At 40.9% G+C, this 22,251-nt stretch overlaps 1 protein-coding gene across 1 annotated transcript in view; it reads right to left on the bottom strand.

The window, feature by feature from the left end:
- The window catches only part of LOC124863186 (unconventional myosin-XV-like), a 79,945-nt gene extending 59,141 nt beyond the window's left edge, over positions 1-20,804 (bottom strand). Inside the window, exons 1-17 of the mRNA XM_047357454.1 lie at positions 15,393-20,804; positions 14,904-14,986; positions 14,703-14,766; positions 13,432-13,541; positions 12,961-13,035; positions 10,487-10,577; positions 10,356-10,361; positions 9,251-9,354; positions 9,099-9,162; positions 8,902-9,015; positions 8,652-8,813; positions 5,914-6,027; positions 2,476-2,534; positions 2,252-2,375; positions 1,835-1,930; positions 1,546-1,677; positions 1,326-1,451 (exon numbers count right to left, since the gene is read on the bottom strand). Coding sequence (XP_047213410.1) covers positions 1,326-1,451; positions 1,546-1,677; positions 1,835-1,930; positions 2,252-2,375; positions 2,476-2,534; positions 5,914-6,027; positions 8,652-8,813; positions 8,902-9,015; positions 9,099-9,162; positions 9,251-9,354; positions 10,356-10,361; positions 10,487-10,577; positions 12,961-13,035; positions 13,432-13,541; positions 14,703-14,766; positions 14,904-14,986; positions 15,393-20,804 — 6,936 coding nt within the window. The remainder of the gene's footprint in view (positions 1-1,325; positions 1,452-1,545; positions 1,678-1,834; positions 1,931-2,251; positions 2,376-2,475; positions 2,535-5,913; positions 6,028-8,651; positions 8,814-8,901; positions 9,016-9,098; positions 9,163-9,250; positions 9,355-10,355; positions 10,362-10,486; positions 10,578-12,960; positions 13,036-13,431; positions 13,542-14,702; positions 14,767-14,903; positions 14,987-15,392) is intronic.
- Between the last annotated feature and the right edge of the window lie 1,447 nt (positions 20,805-22,251).

Here is a 22,251-nt window from a genome sequence, read left to right as displayed (position 1 = left end):
CTTACATTATTAAATGATTAAACTTTCAGTCTCTCAGTTCACCATTTTTGTCCAAAACAAAGCATTAGGCAGAACATTTAAGAAAATAAAAATAAAGAGCTAATGTATCAACTCCATATTTAGCACCTATGGCATGCATATTTCCACATTTAAACTTTCATGTATGTTTTCAGTGTTACAAACCAACACAAAGTATTGCGTTATTGTGAAGTAGAAGGAAAATGATACATTGTTCACAGCATTTTTTACAATTAAAAACGTGAAAAGTGTGGTGTGTATTTGTATTCAGCTCCCTTTTACTCACATACTTATAAATAAAATGCAGTGCAACCAAATATTCTAAAAGGTCCCCTAATTAGCAAATAGGGTCCACTTGTACCTAATTTAACCTCTGTATACTCCGTAACTGTTTTGCGAAGGCTTCAGACATTGGTTTAATTTAATTCAAAAATTACAGACAACATTAGTAAACAAACTGCATGGCAGGCCTGGCAAGGAGGGCATTAATCAAAGAAGCAAGAAGACCATGGTAACTCTGGAGGAGCTGCAGAGATTTATGGAAGAAGAAAACCATTTAAAAAAAAAAAACATGAGAGGTCCTGTCTGCAATTTGCCACAGGCTATGTAAGACAACCCTGATCCCAGGGACCCACTGTCAAACATGTGGAAGAAGGTGCTCTGGTCAGTTGAGAACAAAATTAAGCTTTCTGAAAACACCATTTATTTGCTGAAACATGGTGGTGGCAGCATCATGCTGTGGGGATGTTTTTCTTTAGCAGGGCAAGGAAGCTGGTCAGAGTTGATGGCAAGATGGAAATATAGGGAATTCCTGGGAAAAAAAAACTATTAGAGGTTACAAAAGACATGAGACAGGGGCAGAGGTTGCCTTTCCAACAAGACAGCAACCCTAAGTGTACAGCCTGAGTTGCAATGGTGTGGTTTAGATCGAAGCCTTAAACATAAATGTACAACGTTTGCAGCTTAGATTTGCAGCTGTAATTGCAGTAAAAGGTAGTTCTACAAAGTTGGCTCCAGGGACTGAATACAAATGCATGCTACACTGTTCAGAAATGTGTAAAGTTTTGGAAAACAATGAATCCTTCTTCTTCAACTTTACAACTTTGCATTATGACATAAACTCCTAGTTAAGTTAAAAGCAATAAAAAAAACAAAATAAAAAAATATTTTGGATGTAAAATATAATTAGAATTTGTCCTTTGCCACCATGAAAATGTGCAGCCTTCTGTGACAATCCAAACCAATGAAATACAGAACTACAAAGTATAGTTCTAAAATATCTAATGGATGATCAATGAGCTCAGTACCTGATAGGTGACCCGACCAGCAAAATGCTTGATGGTGAACTCTGGGAGCGGCATCTTTGGCTTCATATACAGCGGATTGTGGCCATGGTGATAGTGACATTTCTGTAGAAAAGTGTGGTCTGTTGCCTGGCAACAAATTAGCAGGATTTTAACCGAGCATTTATATCTGAGTATATGTTACAGGGTGCTGAGGGCTCCGTGCTGGTGTAGCAATCCTCACCTGGGGAAAACAGCTCTGGTCATCCAGAATCCTCAATATCCCATGAGGCTTAGCGGCGATGAGGTCAATGCAGGGTTGGTTGTCATTGAAAGTAATGTCCTGCCATGGGATCTGCTCTCTGCTGTACTCCTCCTGCAGGGGGATCAGATGCAGTGCAAAATGCCACTTTCAATGTTTTTACACTACGAATAAGATCAATTTTATTCATTCTGCTGATGTTTCAGATCTGAGTTTGTCATGAAGACTGTGAGTGAAATTGAGCCAATCTGCAGGTGTGATGTGAACTCACCAGTTCCTCCCTGAACACGATCCTGTTGAAGAAGAATTGCAGGTATTCGTTTGCATAATTAATGCAAAGCTGCTCGAAGCTGTTAAAAGCCAGATCCTGTTGCCACAAACACACAGCAGGTGATTCTTTATGTCTAACCTTCTTATGTGATGATTATTTAATATGTTATCTCTAATGTTGAACACAGAGCATGAAAGTTAGAGACCGGTGTGTGGTTCTGTAGATCTGTGTGATGAGTACGCAGCAGGTTTCCCAACACTGAGCAAGCCCTTATTCACATGTAGAACTGTGTACAGTCCATTAGGACTAAAAGTTAGAAACTGTTCTAATGAGCCACATACTGTATATAAAACTTCAGGCAGTTTCATTTGTGTTTGTTTCTCCTTAAAGATAAAAAAAAACACAACACTTGCTTACCTCGAATCCATAAATGTCCAGAATAGAGATGGAGAGGCTGTGTTGGCGAGGGTACACCTGAGCGTTAATCCTTTCCGTTAACCATTGGAAGATAAGCGAGTACAGAATCTTGGCAACAGCGTCTCTGGAGAACGGAAAACAAAAGCTGATTTAATATGAATCTATATTCAGTTGGGTTATACGTAAACTGTTAGGGTTGGGTTTTGTTGGTGATTTTCTCTCACCTAGCATCTACGGCATTTTCTACACTCAGAGGGCTGTAGATTTTATCCCTCATTGTCTCCTGCAAAGAAAATAGCATTGCATGCAATCACACCCCGTTAGGGATTAAGTTGACACATTTCACTTAACTTTAACAGGGTGGGCCACTATTCCTGCTGCACTGCTGACTTTATTTTCCCATTTTCCCAATTTTTTTAGCATTCCCTCCTTCTCCTCTTCTTCATCACACGTTTTGCTTCCTGTCAGCTCTTCTGCCTCACTTCTGCTCTACCTCATCTCTGTGAGGGCTGAGATAAAGAGCGCTTTGAAATTTGAGGGCTTCCTTTGCCAAAATCCACTTGACCAGCACATGCTCTCTTAATGTGCACACACTTCCAGCCTAAGGAAAGAGCCGGTAGCACTGACTCCTCTCCTGTTACACCTTTGTAATTAGAGTTTGAATAATGCAAACGGCTCTTGTCTTCTGTATATAAGCATGTGCTTGTGGTAGACATAAGATTTTTCCCTCTTTTTCTCTCTCCTCTGTCATCACCATCACTTTCTACAATGATCGGATTGGACAAACTGGGCTGACATGAAGGGAGCCTTTATATTTTACAAAAAAATATTTTTTTTTTAGGATTAGGCTCATGGATTCAATGTGCAAGTGGCTATACTGAACATCTGAAGAAGGTCTGAAGAAGGTTCAAGCTTTTACTCAACAGAAAAGTGGATCTACCTGGGGCAAAGAAGACAAAAGTTTTAACTACGTTACTGCTGGTTCAAAGGAGACAAAATCAGACTTCTTCCGGTTATCTGGAACTGTTTATGGTAATCAGCCAAATAATTGGATAAGTGGACAAGGTTTTTCATTGTGGACCAAGTAAAATTATAGCTCTGTTCTATAAACTCTAAATTAATACTAATACATCATTTCAACCAAAGGAATCAAAAAGACATTGGTTGTTTATTGGATCACTCTACAGATACGCAGACCTCAGCTGTTAACTGGTTAGATGTAAGTAGAAGAGTTCAAAAGATGTGTCCGAGCACCGAATATCTGCTGATAGACATAGAATCAGAATGAGGCCAAATTTCATCAAAGGCTTTTCTTTTCATATGATAAACCAAGTTCATGGCAGGACATCAGAAGTTAGAGATGCTTAATCAGAAAGGAAATCTTAACTTCTTCAATCGAATGCACATTTTGCTGTTTAAGTAGTCAAAAGTAAAATATTATGGTGGCTTTATTTTATGCTTGCTTTCTAGAAGAACAAGGGTATCAAAGTAAACATAAAGAGGCAATAACATGATGCGATACAGTGAGCACAGAGCAATAGTATTTATTCCCCTTGAACTTTACCACAATTTGTCAAGTCACAGCCATAAATTGTAAAGAAATGCATTTTATTGGTATTATGTGAAAAAACAACACAAAGGGTTGTATATACTGTAGTAAATGTGAAGTGGAAAAAAGGAAGAGCTTTTTTTACCAACGAATTTGAAAGAGGTGTGCTTATGTGTTGGGCCCCTTTACTTTAATATAATATATAACTATATGATATATTTATATATATATATATGATATATAAATCCAGTCCATCTGATTGCCTTCAGTAGTCACCTAACTAGTAAAAAAGTCCCTCCGGGAAGCAACTTTACTTCTGTATAGATACAGCTGTTCTGTGAAGTCCTCATAGGTTTGTTAGAGAACACTTGTGAAGTAGTACAAGACAGACTCCTGTCATCTGCAGAAATACTCGGATGATTCTGCAGTCGTGGGGTGGATCAGAGATGGACACGAAGCTGAGTACAGGAAGGTGGTGGACCGCTTTGTGGCATGGTGTGGAAACAATCATCTCATGTTGAACGTGACTAAAACAAAGGAGATGATTGTAGATTTTAAGAGAAACAGGAATAAGTCGAAAACTATTTCTATCATGGGAGAAGAGGTGGAGGTGGTGGAGGAGTATAAATACCTCTGTGTTCACCTGGACAACAGACTAGAGTGGAGATGCAACTGTGAAGCCATCTACAAGAAGGGACAGAGCAGACTGTACTTCTTGAGGAAGCTTAGGTCCTTTGGTGTTTGCAGCAAGATGCTGCATATCTTCTATAAGTCTGTTGTGGAAAGTGTGATCTCTTCTGCCATCATCTGCTGGGGAAGCAGCATCAGAGCCAGGGACTTAAAAAAGCTCATCAAGCTGATAAAGAAGGCTGGTTCTGTTCTGGGGACTCCTCTAAAACCTCTGGAGATCATTGTGGAAAGACGGATTCTTCATAAAATGAAGAACATTATGGAGAACCCTGAGCATCCTCTTCATGAGACTGTCCTACAACAACAGAGTGTCTTCAGTCAGAGGCTTCTTCAGATCTGCTGTAAGACGGAGCGCTACAGGAGATCCTTCCTGCCCACAGCCATCAGCATCTACAACGTTTCTTTGAAGAAACCTTCATAATGAGCTACAACAATATTTAATTTACCTTTAGGATTAATAAAGTATTTTTGAATTGAATTGAATAGTAAAGAAGAAGGAACACAGCAGATAGAAAGACAGGGATAAAGTTGTGGAAAATGGTTAGGTAGTAAAATGTTAGGTTGGGAATTTCTGCAACTCTGGAGGGTCTGCAGAGATCCACTGCTCAGATCAGAAAATCTGTTGACTGTTAGTTGTCCACTCAACATTTCTGCAAGAAGAATTCTTTGGTGAAAGAAAGCCATAAAACGTTCCCTCCCGTATCGCATACAGGTCATTTAGGGGACACAGCAAACCTGTTGAACAAGGTGCTCTGGTGGCCAAAACTGAACATTTTGGCCTACATGTAAAACACTGCGTATCCCAGAGCTGCAATGAAATGGTTTAGAGCAAAGCAAATCTATGTGTTAGAATGGCCCAGTCAAAGTCCAAACATAATTCAGCAGAGAATTTGTGGCAAGGCTTGATACTTGATGTTCACTGGTGCTCTTGATCTAATCTATTTTATAAAACCATGAATCACTTTCTTTACACTTCACAATAATGCACTGATTCATTCCACTTCCTGAGAAAGAACATTGAATTTTGTGGTAGTAACATAAAATTGTGAAAAGGCTAGCCTAATATACTCTAACTGGGCAAATATAACTGCTCAGTTTAAAATTCGACACAATCAGATTTATAGAAGCAGACCACTTTGCTGAAAAGATCCACCTAAGGAAACCAGGTGGACAAGACAACAATGGAAGTAGATCAGTGACAGCAGTTTGTTTCTTTTGTGTCTTTTTCTCTCTGTGTGTAGGGGCAACACATGCTTCTCATTTGTGCCATATGAACCTGGCAGTCTACTTCAGAGGACTAAAGATGCCAAACAGTAATAACAAATCAGTAAGGAAAGAAGGAGAATATATCATTTCTAACACATCTAAGAATGAAATATAAACTTCTACTAAAACAGGACATCCAACCCGGTTTGCTACTGACCGTAACTTTGTAAGTAATGGCTTTCTGTAGTCCTTCTGGTGATATCTGAAGCAGTTCTGCCACGACCCGGATCTCCTGTGCGCTCACCACTGACGCCACCTCCTGGCCATCAGCCTCCAGCACAGCAGGGAAAAAGAAAAATGTATTCAGTTTGTTCCCTGCATGAAAATCGCTGCAAAGAAATCAACTATAAATTTTGGAAGAAGTTGAGTTTAAGCTGAGTTTACAGGTTCACCTCAGTATATTTAAATAAAATCAGTATTTATTTCAGGAAGTCAATTTAGAAAGTGAGATAAACAGGGGTTGGACAATGAAACTGAAACACCTGTCATTTTAGTGTGGGAGGTTTCAAGGCTAAATTGGACCAGCCTGGTAGCCAGTCTTCATTGATTGCACATTGTACCAGTAAGAGCAGAGTGTGAAGGTTCAATTAGCAGGGTAAGAGCACAGTTTTGCTCAAAATATTGAAATGCACACAACATTATGGGTGACATACAAGAGTTCAAAAGAGGACAAATTGTTGGTGCACGTCTTGCTGGCGCATCTGTGACCAAGACAGCAAGTCTTTGTGATGTATCAAGAGCCACGGTATCCAGGGTAATGTCAGCATACCACCAAGAAGGACGAACCACATCCAACAGGATTAACTGTGGACGCAAGAGGAAGCTGTCTGAAAGGGATGTTTGGGTGCTAACCCGGATTGTATCCAAAAAACATAAAACCACGGCTGCCCAAATCACGGCAGAATTAAATGTGCACCTCAACTCTCCTGTTTCCACCAGAACTGTCCATCGGGAGCTCCACAGGGTCAATATACACGGCCGGGCTGCTATAGCCAAACCTTTGGTCACTCATGCCAATGCCAAACGTCGGTTTCAATGGTGCAAGGAGCGCAAATCTTGGGCTGTGGACAATATGAAACATGTATTGTTCTCTGATGAGTCCATCTTTACTGTTTTCCCCACATCTGGGAGAGTTACGGTGTGGAGAAGCCCCAAAGAAGCGTACCACCCAGACTGTTGCATGCCCAGAGTGAAGCATGGGGGTGGATCAGTGATGGTTTGGGCTGCCATATCATGGCATTCCCTTGGCCCAATACTTGTGCTAGATGGGCGTGTCACTGCTAAGGACTACCGAACCATTCTTGAGGACCATGTGCATCCAATGGTTCAAACATTGTATCCTGAAGGTGGTGCCGTGTATCAGGATGACAATGCACCAATACACACAGCAAGACTGGTGAAAGATTGGTTTGATGAACATGAAAGTGAAGTTGAACATCTCCCATGGCCGGCACAGTCACCAGATCTAAATATTATTGAGCCACTTTGGGTGTTTTGGAGGAGCGAGTCAGGAAACGTTTTCCTCCACCAGTATCACGTAGTGACCTGGCCACTATCCTGCAAGAAGAATGGCTTAAAATCCCTCTGACCACTGTGCAGGACTTGTATATGTCATTCCCAAGATGAATTGATGCTGTATTGGCCGCAAAAAGAGGCCCTACACCATACTAATAAGTTATTGTGGTCTAAAACCAGGTGTTTCAGTTTCATTGTCCAACCCCTGTAGGTTCATTACAAGCGGTTGTTGCTTGTGTTGAGGCTCCAGAATGTATTAATCCACATATCTGCTTTGAATCATGGTGAGTTAAACTGGTACCAAACATTCAGAATGTCTGAAGTCCAAGTTAAAGAAATCAACTGAAATGCAAACTTGAAATAGGAACCCTTACTTGCAAAATTGGAGGCTTCTCACCAACACTGACCTCAAAATCCAACATATCTGCCGCTTGTACAAAATGCTGTGGATGTTGCCGTAATGAACTGTTTCTTTGTTTGTATCCCATTCAGTAAGCTCTGTGTAATATGATCTAAACCCTCTTTAAGTGAATAAATGAAAGTGCAGAGTAGTGAGAAATACATTGTCATGTATTGCTGGTATTAGCAATGCTGTGTTCAGTTTTTTTGTTAGATGTCGGATTTTGTGTGTTCCCAGTTGAAAAGTCTAGGATCTCTGGGTGCAGTCTAGGAGCTCAGATTTGGAAATGACATCACACCTAAGTTGAGAGCATTATGGGTGCATATAGTTGCTATTTGTTTTGGTGCTAGCTACTGTTAGCAATACAAGCTGATAACATATTATTCTCCATTTTATGCATTCAAACACACACAAAAAACTGGTAATGCATAGATACGTAGTATTTTTGAATTGAATTGAATTTAATTGGTTTATCTATTTATCAAAATGGCTAATAAACAAAACATGCTCAGCTTGGCTGTGGCATCATTCCCAGATCCATTGTGAGAGACAAATCAAAGGCAGCACTATCCTGGTCTCTGAGAAAAATGCTAATCCCACTGGTTCTCCAACTTGCAGCTTGAATACCATTCAATTGGGAGCAACATCATTCTGAGATCTCTTACTTCCAAAATAAATTAAACACAATATCAGTGTTCTACAGATGATAACTGCAAAGGTTAAACCATTGGATCTTCTTTCTAGTTGTCTCAATTGGCTAGTGGTGAAATATTAGCCTAGCAACAAAACTTGCTCTTAAATGGGCCTTGCTCTGGTTAGCAATCAGCATAACTCTTCAATGAGAACTTCTCTCTTCAAACCTGGATTGCTCTCACTGTTTTCTTCAGCTCATACCTCATTTAGCCTAATTTAAAAAGTAACTAAATACAAACTGCAGAGCTACTGATAATTGCAAAATAGCAATCAACATGGAGTATTACCTCATGTCTCTGAAAGTAAACATTGCCCAGGTGCAATATGGACGAGAGGACTCTAAAGATCGCAGACTGGTCCTCAGGGGTGAAGTGAAGGATTTCCATGGCAGAGAGCACACGTCGAAAATCATCTGCATCGCTCTTCCCTCTAATCAAACAGTCCCCTCCCTTTATTTAGAGACAGAGTTCAAACTGAAGAGGAAACTGAAGAAATATGATCTGCAAAGAAGACACTATGCTGCCCACTGTGCTCTACCTGATTGAGGTAATAGTAGGTTTCAGCATCTTGCAGGTAGAACCCCTGCTTCTGCTGAGAAGGAAGACCTGCCAGCATCTCATAGAAGATGTGATAGTTCCTCTCATCTTTGGCCTGAAGCAGACATCAGCAGGTCATTCAATAGAGAACTACAGGAGATAAAGACATAATGCCTAATCTGTATCAGCACATGTTACCTGGAAGACAATACGGGACTTTTCCAGTAGATACTGAGAGGTTATGGCACCACTGATTACACCACTAGACAAACAGGGACAGGGGAAAAAAATAACATGAGTAGAATTACAAAAGAGTTATTGTAAAATCTGAATTTTTGTTCCATACTCACTCCTCCAGATAGACCTCTATGTATTTCCCAAAGCGGCTGGAATTATCGTTTCGCACAGTTTTGGCATTTCCAAAGGATTCCAGCAGAGGCGCTGCCTCAAGAATCTACCAGGTGTTCAAACACAAAGCCAGAAAACAACCTTCATCAAATGAGCTGCAAAGGTGCAGAGGTACATATTGATGCTGTAACTCTAGCAACTTTGCACCTCCATTCAGAACAAGGTATTCTAAATTAAACATATCCACAGCTTGCTACAATGTTGCATGACATTAAGCAGTGTTAATGTTGGGTTATTACTGTGATATTTCGTTAGCACTTGTGTAAATGCAGTGGCAGTAGCACACATATGCAGTATGCATGGCATGTGAGAGCTGTGGAGCTCAAGTTGTAGAAGTTCTTGACTCGTTTAAAATATCCATAGCATCCTGGCTTAGCTGGTGATCAAACAATGGCCAAATTATTATTGGAGCATTATTTATATAAGGCAGCATATCTGCCTATGCCAATAAAATGTAAGCTTTTACAGAAAAGTGTGATGGGGCTATGATAACACTGCATGAGTCCATCACAATGCCTTATCAAGTATGAGGAAACAGAAGTTAAACTCTGAGGAACGTCTGGGACATATCCTATATCTAAATGTCCATTTGAATAAACAAACTACCATTCACTTTGTGCACAAAGATGCAAAAATCAAGTTGACTTTAAGTGCTCTGTCCCAAAAGTTCCAGTCTGCTTTGATTGGATTTTTCTTTTTTTTTTTTTGAGGTCAGCAAACTACCCAGAAAGGAGGGAAAGATAAATGTGTTACACTTTAACGTCAACCAAAACTAAGCAAAAGGAAGGAAAATCTCTCAATCTGATGTGAACTCAGGACGTTTTAGCTTCACAGATTATTTTTATGCAAAGAAACTTAATAGCAGAATTACATGAGAAAATAAACACAGAACACAATAAGGATCACTCAGAATGTAGGGTGTGCACATTAGTGTTCAAGTATGATTAATAAAACATGGACACTAACAAAACACTGCAAGTGTCAATGCTAATTAGTGTAGATGAGTTGTAAAAGGTAAAGCTCAAGATACTCAGAAGGGATGACTACCTCAATCTTTCCCCGCAAAAAGCCATCAGAGATAAAAGAGAAAAAAATATATGGCATTACAGATCCACTAATTTGGTTAATAAAATATTCTATAAGCACCAGTTTGTACATGTCAGGGTGTGTGTTCATACCTGTTGCATAGGATTGGACTTGTGATGTATTGCTGCCAGGTAGCGAAGCACGAATTTGGTAGCCTCTGTTTTTCCAGACCCACTCTCTCCACTAAAATACAGTGAAACACGGTTACCACCAATCAACGTATCCGTCAATAACTCTTTAAAGTATTGTCCTTATACTCTTCTAAAATGAAGGTAGCATGTTGCCTTCTACCGGCCTTGCAAAAAATACATATCTGTTCATTTTCTTTTACATTTTAATTTTATTTGTGACAGACCAACATAAACTATTGATTGATTGTATATTGGAAGGAAAACAAAACATGGGTTTCAATGTTTTCCCAGATAAACTTTAAAAATATTCTGATTCTGAAATATAGCGTGCATTTCGCTGTGGTCATATGTTCTACAATTGAGCACAGCGTATGGCGTAGTGCCTCAGTCCCTAACGCAGCTGTCCCGGGTTCGAGTCCTGACCTCAGAGACTTATACTGTATGTTTTTCCCCCCTCTCCACCCCACTACCTGCCTGCCTACTGTGAAAAACTAAGGCCTCTAGTGCTGCAAAGATATATATATGTATATCTATATAAATATTCCAAATCCCCAAAACAGTCTCCTTGGATATGCTATGAGAGACATATAACTTCAGATCTCACTGAAAACCTCGTCCCTACAGTGAAACGTAGTGGTGGCAGCACCATGCAGTGAGGATGCTTTCTAGCAGGGATAGACGAACTAAATGCAAGACAAGCCTGGAAGAAAACCTGTTAGAAACATATAGCCAGAGCTATGATGTAATGATTTTAGATCAAAGCACATGGCTTAGTCAAAGTCCAGACCTAACTGCAAATGTCAGGATGTGGCTTTTAGAGTGGATCCTAGAATGCAGACTGGCAGGAAGCAGCATGGTGAGTAGAAAAGTTTAATAAAAAACAAATCTTACATCCAGGCATGAGGTGGCAGAAACAGACATGGACATGTTCAAAGTTCAGACCTGGCAAGAGCAAAAACACAAATCTCCTCAAAATAGAAATAGCCTAAAATTTCTTAAAATGAGAACTTTTTTTAATGCCCCAAAGACACGAATTTTTTGATCCTCATTATCGCCTCATCGGTGCTTGTTGAGTGTTTGGGTTAACTGTCTAAGTTGTATGAAAACAGCCTAAGCTCACATTAGGCAAGAACTCAATTCCAATTGTGAGGTAAACTATCTGAAACAGATTAGCACTAAATACCACCATTACGCAGGAAACACGAGGCGAAGGTAGAATGGTGTGTGTTTTTGTGTGTTTGGCAACTGTGGCCTCCACAACTTTCCAGCATAAGGTTTCAGCTCACAGGTTGCTTGGCTAAGAATCAGGCCGTTAATGGTCACTGAACACTAGACCTCAGTTAGCCCTTGACACGCACTCGCTGAGACACACGCACACACAAACCGGGTCCACACACAACACTCAGACCTCTGAAACACAATCTGCACCTAGCTCAGACCTTGTTGGGCTTCCCTTACAGGTGTCTGCTTCCAAATGTGGCTAAAGTGTTCGAGGTGTGTGAGAGGTCTTTTTGTATTCCATGCCTGTTTCTTGTCATCTCTCAAAGCACATAAAATAGCATATATAAGCATCCCCATTGTTCCTAAAAGGGAAAAAGGCAAAAATGTTGAACTTTTTTACATTTTGTCACATTACAACCACAAACTTCAGTGCATTTTATTGGAATTTTACTTTTTTGCTAGACCAACACAAATAGGTGCATACCTGTGAAATGGAAACAAAAACAAAAAGTTCCATAATTATCAACATTTCTTACAAATAAAAATCTGTGTGGCATCTATATGTATTTAGCCTTGTCTAGACAGAAACCATTAACAGTTCTTCTTTGCAAACTAGCTCAGGATCAGTCAGTTTGGTTGGAGAGCATGTGTACACATCAGCTTTCAAGCTTTGCCAAAGACTCTTAATGAAATTTAGGTCTGGACTTTGAATGGGCCATTCTAACACACAAAGGTGTTTTGATATAAACCATTCCATTGTAGCTTTGACTGTATGTTCAAAGCTGTTGTCCTGCTGGAAGGTGAGCTTCCAACCCAGTCTTAAGTCATTTTCCCCTCGAACAGCTCTCTTTCAGGACTGAACTGTATTCAACTTCATCCATCTAACTAATAGCTTTGACCGGTTTCCCTGTCCTTGCTAAAGAAAATTACCCCACAGCATTTTTCTGCCACCAGAGTAATTTAAACAATTACCAAATACTTCCTTATCCAAGAACATCATAAACATTGAAGATTTCAAAAGTTTTTTGAAAAAAAAAAACAATTTCAAAGTAATTACTAAATGATACAGATACCCTTTAGAGGTACACTTAAATATATTTAAAAAGTAAAAAACAGGACCAGTGTCATTTATTTTATTGCATTTGGCTTGCAGCACTAATTGTTTAAAGTAAAAATCACCTGCTTTATATTCAAAGACTCAGTACATATCTCACCTGATTATTATGACCTGGTTTTGTTTGGCATCCATCATTTTGGAGTAAGCAGCATTTGCTATGGCAAACAAATGCCTGCAAGACAAAAAGTCATAGGTGAAAAGTCAACTAAACACATATAAAATCAGAAATGAACAAAAAGCAACATATGTTGTTTTTTTGATATTTTCAACCAGAAATATCTTCAGCTCTATACTGCAGTAATGACTGGTATGGGAGACCAGTCCTGTCCACATTAGTAGCTTTATGTAGAGATTCCCAATATGTTCTTATTGTCAATCTTTTTCTTAGTTGTACATTATTAAACCTATATATATTGCAACTATTTGTTTTTTGCTGTTAATTTCCAACATGTTGTAACGGTCAATTATATCATATCAGGGACAATGCTTTAAATGTCTGCATACCGGCAAATCCTTGTTTGTTTTGTATGCTTGCTATGTCCAAATTACAAGTGTGACATTTACTTACGGAGGGTGCTCTCCCAGAGCGCGGCCCTTGTACCGCAGCACAACATCAGTCCCATAAATGTTGTACATCTTGTAGGGATTCACAGACACCAGTATACTACCTATGTATGTCTGGAAGACATGAATAAAGAGTGACTGAAGATGAGCAATGGAAATAAAACAAAAGTAGACAACTAAATGGACAGATTTAAATTGTGTGGTGGAAAAGAATGGGTTCCTTACAGATCATGAAAACAAATATGAATATAAAGGGTACAAATATAAAATTCAGTTTTCAGATAATTATTTATCAAAACCAACTTGGGCCTATGTGAAAAAGTAATTTGCCCCCTTCATTAAATAAGGAATTAACTGTTATTAACCACATTTTTGGAAAGCTAAGTTCAACTTCTCTAGCCTGACATGTACAATCATGAAATTAATTAAATAGAACCAACATGGAGTAGGCCAACAGCAACACAAATAGCAAGACCTGGCTCACATTTGCAAAAAAGAAATATTGTGGTGACAGGACATTTAGGGAAATATTCCGTGGACATGTGAGACAAACTGGAACGCTTTAAGAAGTATTCTTCTCATTACTGCTGTCATAAAACTAACATGGCATTTCAGAAAAAAGAATATCACACTGACAGTCAAGCATGGTGGTGGTATTGTGATGGTCTAGGGCTGCTTTGTAGCTTCAGTACCAAGCGACTTTCAATAATCGATGAGACAATTAATTCTTCTCACTAATGGAAAATGCTGAAGAAGAATGAATAGTCATTGGTTCAAACACACCTGGGTGTGAAGAAGGACAATTATCCAAAGTACAACAGACACTCAATCTCTAAGTGGCTCAAAACTATTTAGAAAAAATAAAAATGAAGATTTTGGTGTGACCTGGTCAAAGACTTGTTACTCATGCTTGAAAACCCTCCAATGTAACGGAAATAAAACAATTCTGAAAAGAAGAGTGGATTAAAATTCTCCCACAGCAATGTAAAATACTCCTTGCCTCCAGTTATTAGATTTAGGGGGCAATTACATTTCCCAATAGGAGCAGGTGGGTTAGCATTGCGTATTTCCTCCATTAGGTGTTTACTCTGGTAATCACTGTCTAATCTTGAAACTTGTTTAATGATCTGAAACATGTAAGAGAAAATACAAAAAAAGCAACAAAAAAAAATTATATCTTTTAAGGTACAAATCCTTTTTTGTAGCATTTATACTCATTTAAAATTATAAAATCAAAAATGTTATGTCTGTTTGAGATTATTCTTAAATACTTACGTAAATAAGCTGTCTGTCAAACCTTCTTCTTAAATTCAGCAAAACACCCTCTTCATGCATTTCTCTAAAAAGAAACAGAATGTAGATTTGTTATTGAAGTTTGTTAGCATTTAATGTCTGACACTGCCTGAGGGTGGGCAGTTTTATGTCATTCTGAGGAATTACTTTGGTGTTCTGAATGACATATTTTTAAAAACTTACTCCAACTGAGTCATATCTTCCACACCATCTTCCTCCCTGTACTCCCGGTGAGTAATTGTGGGCATGCTTCTGATTGAAAACATCTATAACACCAACGTATACAGACATAAATTAGGACATGATGCAAAGTCACAGGCCTGTGCTTTCACAAATTGGCATGGGCAATTTGATTTCAACAGAATTTGATTTAACTTTTTTCTCGTGAAATACTTCTGGATTTTCTATTACCTGTGCAGCTGCTGGTTTACCACCCATCAGTAATGTTAAACCTTATTTTCTACTCTATTTGCTCATCATAACTTACAGCTTAAACATTTTTGACCTTCAAATAAAAACATGAACCAATGCCTAGTAACAAAATTTCTTTCTGTTTTAATTGATATTATGCGTGACATTTTTTATGGTATAAACACTGTCATTAACATATTAGCCCTATGATGACAGCTTCAGCCATACTAGTTGCTGAAAGCACTTGTTCTATATTATTACCTTGTCAAACCATTGCCCCTGGGGTTCCCCTTCTCTGTTAAGATTCCACTGCCCTGGCTCCTCCCCATTGCCTCTTTGTCTAATTAGACTCCGGGAGTGTTCAGGGAGCTCTCCATCTCCGTACATGGACCACTTGTTGAGGTTGTGCACTGTCCCTTTAGGGAGTACTCTCTCAACCCCCCACACATCTAGATCTTCCTGTATGCTTTCAGCTCCTGAGCCATGTGCCCAGTGTTGTTCAGGTCCAGCTCCCTGGACATGTGGTGATACTACAGCATATGAAGGTAGGCGGAAAGAGGTCCCCTGTAGGTGAGATTTCTGTAAAGCACCAGAAAGATTAGGGGGTTGAGGAGTGCTAGGCGCCCCAAGCCGCATCATGATATTACCTTCAGGGAGACGGTATTTTGCCCCACGAAGGTTTGGGTTTTTGGATAACGCCATAGATAGGTCAAGCGACTGAGGTGAAGAAGTAGCCTGAGAACGTGTCATGAGAGTTCCATCTGGCAAGCGGTAGGAAGAAGATCGGAGGTTCTGGTTGCGGAGAGCATTAGAGAGATCAAGTGAATGTTGCTCAGAAGTATCAGCACAGCCACTCTGCCTCAATAATGATGCATTTGGGAGACTGTAAGAAGCACCGCGGATGGTACTGTTTAACATAGCACCAGAAAGGAGAGGGCTTGAAGGACTTTGATGTTGATTTCTTGAAAACAGAGATGATCCTTCTGGTAGCTGAAACTTTGCCTTACGGAGGTTTGCATTCATCAGAGCACTAGACAGCCCAAGTGAAGATGAAGAATTCTCAGCACTCTCTGTCTTCTCTCCTGGACGTGATAAAAGTGATCCACCTGGTAGTCGATAAGAGGCCATTTGGACATTTGCATTAAGAATGGCAGAGGAGAGCATGGGGGAGGAAGACACAGGGACTGGCTCTTTTCTTGTAACCAAAGTTCCATCTGGCAACCTATATGTAGCTTTACGCACATTAGAGTTTAACAGGGCAGAGGACAACATAGAGGAGGAGGAAAGACCTGAAGCTAGTTCAGCAGATTCATTTCTTGTGACCAATGAGCCATCAGGTAGCCTGTACGTGGCTTGTCGTAGATTTGGGTTCTGCAGAGCATTGGAAAGCACAGAGGGGGACAGCCTTCCATTACCAACACTACCTCCAGCATCATTTGTACCTGTAGATTTAACGGGGCCCTTAGACATGGTCAAAGTACCACTTGGAAACTTGAACATTGACCCTTGGATCTGGGAAGTTCGTAGTCCTCCAGAGAAAAGTGGGGAGCTACCTCTAATGCTTTCCTGTGGATGTGTGATGGAAGCTGGAGCTGGTGGGGCTGAAGCCGGGAAAAGGTCTTGCTGTAGAGGGGATGCAAAAGAAGCATTACGTAGCTGAGATGTAAGCATACTAGAGGACAAATGTGTCGAGGAGAGAGGGGAGGGGGTTGGAGGTGTTGCTGTTTCGGAGGGAGACAGGACAGTTGTATGGAATTTGGCACTGTGCTGTAGAGGGGATGAAAATGAGGCAGTGCGTAAACGAGAATTCTGCATCAAAGCAGTGGATAGACCCTGAGGGCCATATGGGTTTACCATCTGGGTCTCTTGTACAATAGCTGATTCCTCTCCCTGTATTCCAGGTATGGGAGAATGGATTCTTTGTAAAGATGTTGTATTGCCAGCATTGTGCAAATAAGGATTATGGAGTGTACGTCCCAGATTAGGCGATGGTGGTAGTTGTTGAAGGAGAACCTGGGAACCTGGTAAAGCATTGGTCAACATGGGGGATGGTCCTGGCTCTATCAGGGAGTAGCCATACTGAGTAGTACTTTCTGATAGTAGGGGGACACCATGAGGAAGATTAGACTGAGGTACAGGAGGCTGACAAGAAGCTGGCCCTAGACTGTGGGGTCTTATTGATCGATCGGTTAAGGGAGAAGCTGGGTGAGACATATGGTACATGGGCGAGGCAGAACGGGAGGGCAGAGGAGATCTACGCTGCAAAGGCTGTGGGGATGGGGGCCTACTCTGCAGCCTACGGATTGATAGCTGGGGAGAAAGAGGACCACTCTGTTTTACAGATGGCTGAGGAGAGACGGGTGGCAGTGCAGGAGAAGCGATGAATGACTGCCTTGACTGAAGAGATTGTTGGTTTCTGGGCATTCGTACTAGCGGCTGTCCCCGACCTACAGGTCTGTGGAAGGTTCCTTGGGTAGTACCAGCTTGCTTGGTTTTCCTAAAACCTGCAGGTCGAGATCCTGATCTAGCTAACATAGTGGTTCCAGACCCTATTCCTCCTGAAGGAGAGGCATGACCTCTATGTATAGATGACCTAAAAGGGGCTACTTGCTGAGTTACAGGGGATCCAGGTCTACTGCGTCTTTGTAAATAAGGATTAGCTGGTGAGGGTTTCACAGCTCCCATAGGCACATGGCCTCTCACTCCAGAAGCTCCTCTCAGCCTGCGGGTAGAGGAACGGGTTGGGAGGGGTTTAGCAGAGACACGTGATGGTGAAGGTGAGGGGGGACGATGGGGAGAAGCGGGGCGGAATGACTTTGATGGAGAATGAGATGCTTCAGGCTGAACTGGGCTCTGTCTTTGTGGAGAGGGAAGTGGTGGAGAAGGCGAACGCCTCATCATAAATGTTTGCTTTCTCCCTTTGAACGTATGCGGTCTCATAGGCGGCAGATGTACTGCATCTAGAGGTGGTTGCTGTCTGAAAGATAATCTTGGGGAAGGTGGTGGACTTTGTCTTTTTCTCAGTGATCCTCGGGGCGAAACCAGTGGACTAGAAAGTGGAGAATGGGGTCTGACAGTGGAGGGACCCCTGCTTAACCCAATTCTGCTTCTTCCTTGTGTCAAGGATGGTTGAGCTCTTACTGACACCCCTCTCCTATACTGTGGTGGAGAGGAAGAGGGGCTTGATGTTCTCTGCCATTCAACTGGGGATGTGGGTCTTTGGCTTGCCATTGAGGCCTGGTGAGGGTGCCTATGTAGGCGAGGAGAAAAGTAAGGGTCTGACCGAAAGCCTGGTTGGAGCTCCATTGGATGTGGTGAGAAATGGGGGGAATGATGCACTGGTTCCCTTTGTGATCCTGGTCTTAATGAGAGCTGTGGAGTTAGAAGGGGACTCATTTTTCGCACTGACACAGGGGCGACCATTGGTGAATGTAGTGTTGAATACATTGGTTGCTGCATTTGTGAGGCTCCGGGTGAGATTTGCAGGTCCTGTGGTAGGGGTACCTGGTATACCTGGGAGTAAAACTGAGGTGGTAGGGGAGATGGGGACAAGTGACTAGAAGGAATGGTAAAAGGGACATGACTTAGCTGAGGAGAAGGAAAGTATTCTTGGTGATTGCTCATAGCTGCTGGGATAAAGTCTCCAAGAGGAATGGTGGGTAGTTGCTGATTTATGTCAATGGGCAAAGGAGATTGTGCAGAAAGATATGCTGGGATGGGTTGGTCAAATTGTACATCTGACAGAATTTCCTGGTTGTTGAGAGCCAAAGATGGATTGGAAGAAGCAAACATTTGGGAAGAGAGTTGAGTATGAAGTGGAGGCAGTGGCAAAGGTTCAACCTCTAGTCTCTCTTTTCCAAACAACATAACCTGAGGCCTTGGGACTCTGAACTGCTCTAAAGGAAATGGTTCAGCTACAGGAGAAAAAAACTGTTCCTGTCCATATAGCTGTCCTGTCTCAGCTGGATTCAGCTCAGGATTCATGGTGACATGTTGCTGATAAGGGTTGTACATTTGAGCACTTTGTGCATATGCTAGCACTGGGCCATTATATAACCCTGAGACTGCATCATAGGTGTCATTTCTTATGCCATATGAGTTTAACATACCATAGTTAGAAGCCATATTGTGGTCAAAATAGTCCACATATTGCTCAGGGTAATATGAGTCATTGAAACCATATGTGGCATCATTATAATAACCATATGGGTCTGGTCCTATAGAGTACAGAAATCCATCTTCTCCATAGTAATACTCTGCCCCTTCATGGCCATTGTAGTCTTCATATTCATCATCATAATAATCATATGCGTAACCATAGTTATCTACATCATCATCATAGTAAAGCTCATCATCATAGTAGAGGTTGCCCTCGTCATCATAGTAGCCAAACTCATCTTCCCACTCTTCATCGTCATAGTATAGTTGCTCTCTGTAAGGATCAGTTGGGTCATAGTTGAATGCCTGTCTTTCCAAGCCTTGTTGTCCACACCTGTTCTGGTAGTCATCTTCATATCCATAATTATCATCATACTCTGCCCCATTGTAATAATGTGTGTGACCCCCTCTGGTGTCCCTGCTAGCATAGGATAGATTCTTTTTTCCCCGTCGTCCTGCTCGTCCCCCAAGGCGACCATGACCCATAGAAGACAGGAACCTCCCAGTCAACCAGTTAGTTGTTGCAGCCATCCTACCAACCATCCAGCTTTTACTCTTAAACCCTTGTCCTGTTTTCTTTTTTCCAAACATTCCTTTGAACTTCCCTCCTAATCCCTTTGCCTCAGATGCCATTTTATTACCTTTACTTCCTAGGTTGGATAGATTTAATGTCTTTTTAGAAGTGGTTTCTTTAGGGGCATCATCTTTTTTTCCAAACAAGCCGAAACCAGACAGACCAGGTTTTTTGTCTGCCGTCCCAGATTTCCCCCCGAACCCAGCAAAAAGCTTGCTGTTGCCAAGAAGTGGTTTACTACCAGTAGGGGGTTTCTTTTTTTTGGAAAGTCGAAGAAAGAGGCGAGAGGTACTTTTAAGGTTTCGCTTTGGTTTTGCTTTCTCTGCTTGTTTAGAAGGCAGGCTAAAAGGAGAAGACTTTCCAGTAATGCCTGTAAGAATTTTGGATGCTCCTTTAAGGTGAGATCTTGCATCTACCTTTACGACTAAGTTCTTCTTTTGCCCCTCTGCAGTCAAGCCCATCATGGTCTTGGAGGCTCCTTTGAGATCACTCATCTTTTTTAGATTGATTGCATCCATGCCTTTTTTAACTTGTGGCTTCCTCTTTGAATCAACTTCGTCCTCATTATCAGGGGATGAGCGTTTAGGCTTCATAGCCATAGCTTTGGATGCTCCTTTTAGGGCTGCCTTCCCTTTACCTTTATCCCCCTTGGCTGCCTTTTTGGTTATTGCCTCTTCTTCGCTGTCACCACTTTCTTTTTCTTCGGACATAACCTCCTCTTCTTCTTCTTCTGAACTTTCTTCTGACTCACTGACAGGTTTCTTTCCTTTTCCTTTCTTCCCATCATCTTTTCCCTTACCCTTTGCCGTTGGCTCTTCAGCCTTTTTGCCACCTTTTTTGTCATCTTTCGCTCCCTTCTTGTCATCCTTTCCGCCCTTCTTTGGCTCATCTGACTTGCCTTTCTTGGCAGCTGATTTTGTGTCACCTTTCTTTGGTGCCATGGTGTATTCTCAGATCCTTCCAAAATTGATGAAAAAGTTACCCAAAGTATTGCAAAAGCCGGTGGGCATAAAAGAGTCAATATGTTTTAACAGCACTAACATCCTTGCATTTCATTTTTAGTTGATCTCAAGTTTGCATTGCTTTTTCCACCATCTGATTTGTCCCTCTGAAAACCTTAAAAAGCACTCAGAAATGCTCACTCCCACAGGTCAGTTGCTTTGTAGAAACCTTAGATAAACCCAAACCACTGTCTGTTAAAATACGATCCAGTAATGGAGTCAAAATCTCAGCCATTTGTGTTCACTCACATTACAGTTCTTCTTCAGTTGTTGAAAAAAAGAGTTGCTGTGTACGTATAAGGAGGAAAAACCCTTTCTGGTAGGGTTTAAAACACATTCTTGTTGAATTTTAATGTGTCTCAAGTTTAATCCATTTTTTGCTTGAAGTGCAAAGTGCATCTCTAATTCAAAAACAGAAGTAGCATCCAAAACAAGATCCTGTTCTTTTTATGTGTTTGTAAGTAACCTCCCAAGGTCTTACGATGAATAAATTATCCTGCCATTCCAATGACAGAGTGAGTGTAGTCCTTTGTCTAATGTTCATTGTACGTCCAGTCCGTGAGCCCGGCAGGGAATCCTCATGTTGGAGGCTGCACCAACTTTGGCAGCAGGTCCCTCTAACAAGGAGAGCCAATGTGAGTGCAATGGTGTGAGCCCTGCTGTGCTCTTTGTTTTAGAGTGGGTGTCCATGTGTGTTTCATCTGTAGTTGCATCCTCCCACATCCACGTCAGCTTGCCTTTGTGACCTCCTGCAACCTTTTGCATCTCTCTCTGGTTACTGAAACCTTCATTCTAACATTTCCCTCAGTTTGACCTCTTGTCATTTTTCTCACTGTATCTGCAATCACAAATAAACCTATGTACTGTTTTCCTCCACATGCATGTGCAGTCTGAGTGAGCGTTACCTTTTAAAGCTACAAGGGCACCTTAATATAGCAGGTATACTACCTTGATGTAACCATATCTACTGGTTCACTTGTGTATGAATAATGCACGCTGGCTGAGCTGTTGCTAAACTGTGTCTGAGCGGCAAAGGTACACTGAGCCAAAAGATACCCATTAGTAGCAGGATAGACCACAGCTGGAAATGATGCATTATACTACACTCATCCTTTCAACACGTGAAACTTATACCAAAAATGCATTTGGAGGATATAACTCGAGATATAGCTTCCGGATTGGTGTCATAAATTACTTAATTAAAAACAGGGATTTCTTATATACTTAGTCGTTTACTTAAAAAAAAAAAATATATATATATATATATTCACAATCGAAACACTCAAGATGCACAACTGAAAATATAAAACCCCTGAAAAAATAAAAGGGACATTTTAGTCAGTTGTTTTCACTAACTTGATTGTCATGTTGGTTATGGTTGTTAATA

This window comes from Girardinichthys multiradiatus, chromosome X (genome assembly GCF_021462225.1).
Source record: "Girardinichthys multiradiatus isolate DD_20200921_A chromosome X, DD_fGirMul_XY1, whole genome shotgun sequence".
Classification (NCBI taxonomy): domain Eukaryota; kingdom Metazoa; phylum Chordata; class Actinopteri; order Cyprinodontiformes; family Goodeidae; genus Girardinichthys; species Girardinichthys multiradiatus.
The sequence above is the reverse complement of the archived record's forward strand: the minus strand, read 5'-3'. Positions and strand labels throughout refer to the sequence as shown.